The sequence below is a fragment of the Vespa mandarinia genome, chromosome 3, assembly GCF_050613455.1.
Source record: "Vespa mandarinia isolate Hongniang chromosome 3, ASM5061345v1, whole genome shotgun sequence".
Lineage (NCBI taxonomy): Eukaryota > Metazoa > Arthropoda > Insecta > Hymenoptera > Vespidae > Vespa > Vespa mandarinia.
The window spans coordinates 3,632,501-3,640,000 of NC_140812.1; the positions used below are offsets into that span (position 1 = coordinate 3,632,501).

Sequence of the window (7,500 nt, forward strand, 5' to 3'; positions counted from 1 at the left end):
TTGCGATTTACAAACAATATAATTCTTTTTACTTTTTTGCATGAAACTTTTTATCTTTATTATTATTCTATTAGTTTAATTAATATCTTTATATTGATTGAAATATTAAGTTATATAATTATTCATTAATTGGTTAATAATAGAAATAAAAAAGAAAAAGATTATGTAACCTGTGTCCCATAAATCAAAGAAACATTTGCTTTGTGCAATAAAGCTTTCATTTGGTAGATACTATTTAGGTAAAAAAAACTTAGGTCGAAAATCAAATTGTTGTCTCAAGTGTTCGATTCGAGGAAAAGTAGGCGATCTTAGATCGAGTTTTGTAGGTGAAAGCAGTTTGCGAGATACTAACAACGAGTGTCGCAGGATTTCGAGACGAATCTTACGGTTTGCGTGGATTTTCAGGTTCGTATTTCAAGAGAGGAGACGCTTTTTAGCACGAATTATTATTACGTATTATTAACACACATGCATATGCGTAAAAACACACATATATATATATATATATATATATATATATATATGCATATATGTATATATTGTGTATATAATATAATTCCTTTTTACATTCACTGGTCACCGTAGTTGCTTTTGAAACAGACACGAATGGATGTCCTTGAAATAATAAATATAGAAAAGAAAAGTAAATAAAAAATAAAAAAAAATAGGTAATATCGAAAGTTCAACAAATTTTGTAAGCTTTCTATTCTGTTTGTTTTTTTCTTGTCGATATACAGGGCGTCCTTTCGTAGTATGCAAATAACGACAAAGAAAATAAAAAGAAAAAAACGCTTGAAAAGCTAATAGAGCTATGATTTAGAAGCGGATTATAACGTATATCTTCAAGTGAACTTTTATTATAGTATCGATTAGAACGATGGTTTGGTTATGCGTATATGAATTTGTAGTATTTGTTGAATATTTAAGATCAAAAAGATTCAAAAATACTATTTTTATCAACATTAATTTATTGTCGCTTTCTTCTTGTTTCTTTTCCTTTTTTTTTAAATTAAATATCCTTTCTAAAATAAATGGTATTATATATTATATTTTTATATAATTTTATATTTAAATAATATTATATTTACAATACAACGATCAACATTGATCAATAATAATTTATTTTAATTACTTTTTTTACACATACAATTTTATTTCTCATATTATTAACGTATTATATTATATTAAATTTATATATTTTATTTATTATATATTATTCATATATTTATTTCTTATATATAATTATTTGGATATTTCATTTATTTATTAATTTTGCTATAGAATAAGAAATTTGATTGTTTTCCAACGATTACGAAATTAATACAATACCAATAACCATTCCAATGTTTTTATTGAAACCATTCTAAAAAAAAAAAAAAATACAAAAAAGCAAACAAAAAAATTTTCCTGCTTATTTTTCTAATCTTTCTTTTTTTTTCTTTTTTTTCATTTGTCACCAAATGATTTAGAATCGTTCAAGCATATTTAAAGGAAAGAAATCATAGATCGTATTAGAGGAATGACTTGGAAGAAGATCCTTTCGCGTTAGAGCAAAGGAACACGACGTTATAGATAGGAAATCACATTGATGGAAGATTTTCTGACATTTTGGTGTTTCGTTTCACAGGTACGATATGACGACGAGGATGAGGATGAGGGTCCTCAACCGGATCCGGCGCTCGAACAAGGAGCACCGATCCCGGTTCGATTGCATAACGTATTTCCACCCGAGTTGGCCTCCACACCTCTCGAGGATATCGACACCTTCTATCAAAATCAAAGGGTATAAACTTTTTCTCTTTCTTCTTCTCTTTCTTCTCTCTCTCTCTTTTTCGTTTAACTCATAATAAAAATATTATTTTATAAGAATTATTATAATTATTTTTTTATTTTATTATTATTTTTATTTTTATTTATTTTTTGTATTAAAAAGTTATTATATAAATATATAATAACCTATATATAAATACACACACATATATATATATATATAAGCTATGTAATATATTACTTTTATCAATGATAATAATAATATAATATAATATATATAATATAATAAAATATATTTTTTTCAAAGAGAATTATAGTATTATATACATATATAATATATATTATAATATATAATACAGGAGTTATATATATGTATATATTTATGGAATATTATATATTATTTAAAATGTAATATGTAATATTATATAAAATCATTAATTTTCGAATTTATTTTTTCGATTATTCCAGTAATTATTGTCAAACAAACAAAAATAAAGTAATTAAAGAAAAAGAAATAAGAAAAAAAACAGAAAGTTTATTAATAATCGTATATCTTGATTATTTTGTTTTTTCTCTCTCTCTTTCTCTCTCTCTTCTAACTCAGCAGACCTTCGTCGTCGTCAGCAAGGGAAAGGATATATTTAGGTTCTCAGCGACCGACGCGATGTGGATCCTCGATCCATTCAACCCGATACGACGCGTGGCTATCTATATTCTGGTTCACCCACTCTTCTCCCTCTTCATCATCACTACGATATTGGTTAACTGCATACTCATGATCATGCCCACAACGCCTACCATCGAATCCACCGAGTAAGTATTTTTGAGCTTTTTTCTTCGATCTTCGTCGTTCGTTTGATCATCTATATCTACGTAGAAACTTAATTTTCTATTTCCCTTTTATCTTTCTCTATATCTGCGTACTCCAACATTTTAATCTCTCTCTTTCTCTCTCTCTTTCTCTTTTTCTATCTATCTATCTATCTATCTATCTATCTATTTATCTATCTATCTATCTATCTATCTATCTCTTTTTTTTTTTACTTTCACATTTTATTTCTATTTATCTATTTATCTTTTTCGAACCCTTCTTCAACACAATTTATTATAATATATAGAAGCACAGCACCGAACGCCACTACCCCCACACGCCCTTGTCCTGATGCCTTTCCCCTCCCCCCTAGAAACTCGAACTCGAAAGAGAAAACAAATATTATGTTATGATATAACAAGTTCGATTTGAGTGATTGAAAAAAAAAAGAAGAAAAAGTAAGAAAAAAAACAAAATCATAAAAATTCTTTAGCTCCTCCATCTGCATCATCGATAGATTCATACGCATATCGTAGCGATTAAGTATCTTTAATTAAATGTTAATTAGATCTAGACGAAATCTAATCTATATATTTTGATAACCGATACAGTTAACATTTCCCTATTGATCCTATACAAGAAATAATTTTTTCTTTCATTTTTTGCTTTTCTTTTGTTTTTTTCTTTTTTTTTTTATAAAAATTTTCAAGACTTATTATCTATATATTTTAATCGTTCCGAACACACTAACCTAACATTTTTAGTACATTGTAGACGACACGGGTATACACGGGTATAGGTTGAGATCGATCAAAGATCCTTCCTTTTATACACATACTTATACTATGTATGTATATATATATATATATATACATATGTATATGTATACATACACCTGTGTGTGTATATATATATGTGTATCTTTTCTTTTTCTTTTTCTTTTTCCATCTAAAAGAACCAGTATAAGTTGATCGTAACCTTAGCTAGTAACACGCTCATCGACCGATCTCTATCTCACGTTTTCACTTATCGGCTTTAGAACGCGTATTAGGTAGAATTATCTCATCGATGGCTTGTAATCCCTTGAACTTGTCAACTTGAAAGACTATAATATAGAGATTTCGAATTATATTCAATACATATTATATGCTTTATAGCTTCGATACATATACATATATATATATACATATACAGAATGCATTTAAATATGCAATGATTATGAAAGTGGACTATTTTATATACATATGTACCAATATGTATATACTTTTTCTATGTTTATAGATATATTTTTTAGTTAAAAATAAATGATACATTAAATTTTTCAAGGCTACCTTCTTTATTATTATCATATACATACATATATATGGCAATATATTAGGTCATATGTAAGTATATATATATTTATATATTTTGTATATGTACTATATATATTCATACATCACACACGATAATCACAGTAGACATTTTGTGACAAATTGTATTCCGTTGGTAAGTTTTGTCCTAGTCTGTCTAGAGGTAGTCTAGGCGTAGCCGATTCTCTCTCTCTTTATCTCTCTTACTCTCTCTCTCTCTTTATCTCTCTCTCTCTCTCTTTATCTCTCTCTCTCTCTCTCTCTTTTTCTCTCTCTCTCTTTTTCTCTCTCTCTCTTTTATTCGATCTTTTGAACTTCGAGGAATAACTAAATTAAACATTTAGAAAGACATTTTCTCTCTATCGTTGTTGCTTCATGTCAAAGTATTGTTTTCTATTCGATGAAGATAGAAAGAGAAAGAGAGAAAGAGGAAAAGAGAGAGAGAGAGAGAAAGAGAGAGAAAGAGAGAGAGAGAGAGAGAAAGAGAGAGAGAGAGAGAATCGAGCTCGACATTGTAATATCCGTAGCTGTCACTTGTTCACGTACCGATTTCTGGGATAAGTATTTTAATTTGCTGGTAGAGAATAAATTAAATAATGCGTTTTGGTAGATGCGACGTGTCATTAAAGGAAAGAAATTAAAAATTAAAAATTAAAAATTAAAAATTAAAAATTTCTCTTTTTCTCTCTCTCTCTCTCTCTCTATCTATCTCTTACTCTCTTTTTCTTTCACTATTTCTTTCTATTTATCTTTCGAAAGAGAAACGAGGAAGAAAAAAGGTCGGCCATATTTAGCCACCATTCTTTCAAAATGGCCGCGTCGCACTCTTTACGCAACACCCGTAAATGAAATTATAGAAACAAAAAGAAAGCGGAACAAGAAAAGAAAAACAGAAATAAATAAAAATAAATTTAATTTACAAAAAAAAAATATATATATATTACTATTACTACTGCTTTTACCCTTAGAGAAAAAAACGGTAGAAGAATATAATCGCATTTAAAGCTGAGTGGTGTATTTGTTGTTTTCAGAGTGATATTTACGGGCATCTACACATTTGAGTCCGCTGTTAAGGTGATGGCGAGGGGTTTCATTCTGCAGCCTTTTACCTATCTTAGAGATGCATGGAATTGGCTCGACTTCGTAGTTATAGCTTTAGCGTGAGTAGTTAAAACTTTATTTTTTATAAAGTGAACAAAAAGCAAAAAACGTACTTTGAAGAGAAAGAAAAAAAAATAAAAACTTAAAAACGTAAACAACGAAACAAAAAACTCAAAAACAAAGAGAACATAATAGACGAAAGAAGAGAAGAACACAGAAACAAAAAAGAAAAAACAAAAAAAATAATATACGTTCATATGTGTGTATATCGATATGGTCTGTACGCGCTGAGCACGTATAACGTGTGGCGAATGAGAAAGACGAGTTTAAAAAAAAAACATAAAAAACATAGAAAAAAACAAAAATAAATAAAATAAATGGGTACGCGAAAAAGAGAAAACGTAATTTCTCGCTGGGCATTGGCGTTCGTTGGGATCATGAATCGTGTTCGAGTTTAAGGTCGTACGATATCTTACGCGATATCGAAATCGAAGAGAGAAGAGAGGTATACGCACGTTTTTTAGTTTTATCTTTCTTTTTATTTTATTTTTTATTTTTTTCTCTTCAATACAAATTTTCATTTCCCTTTCTTTCTTTTCTTATCTTCTTTCTTTTTTTTAATCTCCTTCTTTCGTATTCTCTATTTTTATTTAAAAATAATCTTAGAAATGACGCTTTCTCTCTCTCTCTCTCTCTCTCTCTCTCTCTCTCTCTCTTTCTCTTCGCGTTGATTCACCTAATGTATCTAAGTACATATTATGCGTCTTAATCGGTATGTGTGTGTGTACACAATATAATGTACCTACATATGTATATATTTGAACACATACGACGCGTGTATTTTTGTGTAAAATAATGGCTTGATTGAAAAAGAATTTTTTTAATAGAAAAAAAGAAAAAGAGAAACGAAGAAAAAGAAAAAAAAAAAGAAAAAAGAAACACCGTAGAAAAAAGATTATAAAGAAAAATGTCACCAACGAATCTACCTAAACAAATCTCTGCTACTAATTTCTCTTTTTAATCAAAAAGATATTATACATGTATATACCCACATAAATATCATTTTTATCACTAGTCGATATCGAATGAGGTGAGAGCGTGAGGCACGTTTCATAAATTTGTTTAATTTGAAAGAAAGGGGAGAAAGGAAAAAGAAAAAGAAAAGAAAAAATAAAAATAAAAAAAAAGAAAATAAAAAAGAATAATATGTTTAGCACGTGCAAACGTTTGACTCACCTTTTCTGATCCTCTGTTCATTTCCTTTAGTCTTTCTTTTTCTCTTTCTCACTCTCTCTTTTTTCCTCTCTCTCTCTCTCTCTCTCTCTCTCTCTCTCTCTCTCTCTCTCTCTCTCTCTTTCTCATTCGTTTAGTCTGTAAAACACGTTGTTTCCTGTGTCCCTTTAGTTCGACGGGTAGATTCGTGGCACGACGACGATCTTAGCCGCGTCGCGGTGGCTGGACCGATTTCAAAGATCACAACGACCGCCGTACGACCCGTTGCGGGTCAGTGAAGCGTTACCCGAAAAAACGCTAATTAGTATCAAGTCAAATGTTCCAGGTTATGAAAGTAGAATTTCTTCGTTAGATACGTTTTATAAATATGCTATATTCGAATTTGTGTAGCACTGATTTTTATCTGATATATATATATATATATATATATATATATATATATATATATATATAAATATATATGAATATATATATATGTGTATATATGTGTATATATATATATGTACATGTATATGTATATGTGTATATGAATATATATATGTGTATATATATATATACATATACGTATATATTTTGTTCATTATCATTACAGATCACACTGATTTTATGCATACAGATACATACATTATACTCATTAGACAAACCTTTGAAAAAACTATATCTATTACTCAATTCACTATACATAGATAGAACATACATACTATATTTACATTTACATCGAGGAAATTTATTGAACAAAATACAGATACATGCATATCAATACAATACATATATATACACGTATAGACGTATAGGTACATGAATTAGTATAGTTAGGTAGGGATAGAAATTATTTATTATCGCTAGTAAACCTCGGTCGAGGCGTAATTTTATTGTCATCGTAATTTCATTAGATTAGTATTATATTTACATATCGCGTGTATACAGGTGTGGCGAATTAGCGATTAAGAACGGTCATTAAATGCTTCTTTCCAATTTTGATTTTTTTTCTTTTCATTTTTATTTCATTCTATTTTATTTTTTATTTTTCCGCATTCTTTCTTTCTTTTTTCTTTTTTTTGTAATCGTAACCCACATATACATATTTCGAAGTGGTATCAATGGAATATCGAGCAATTCATCATGAAAATAAAGACTTAGAGCTTTCTTATTTCTTTTCTTTTTTTTTATTTTCGTCTTTTTCATTCAATTTCACTAACGTTGAATGTTTTATACACGTGATTCATAAATCCT

General features: G+C 28.6%; 1 protein-coding gene across 16 annotated transcripts in view; it reads left to right on the plus strand.

The window, feature by feature from the left end:
* Positions 1 to 7,500, plus strand: part of para (sodium voltage-gated channel paralytic) — a 57,107-nt gene that overhangs the window by 18,158 nt on the left and 31,449 nt on the right. For all 16 annotated transcript variants that reach the window (XM_085656152.1, XM_035882357.2, XM_085656153.1 and 13 more), the window contains 3 exons: positions 1,628 to 1,783; positions 2,378 to 2,583; positions 4,965 to 5,093. In XM_085656152.1, the coding sequence (XP_085512278.1) occupies positions 1,628 to 1,783; positions 2,378 to 2,583; positions 4,965 to 5,093 (491 nt within the window). The remainder of the gene's footprint in view (positions 1 to 1,627; positions 1,784 to 2,377; positions 2,584 to 4,964; positions 5,094 to 7,500) is intronic.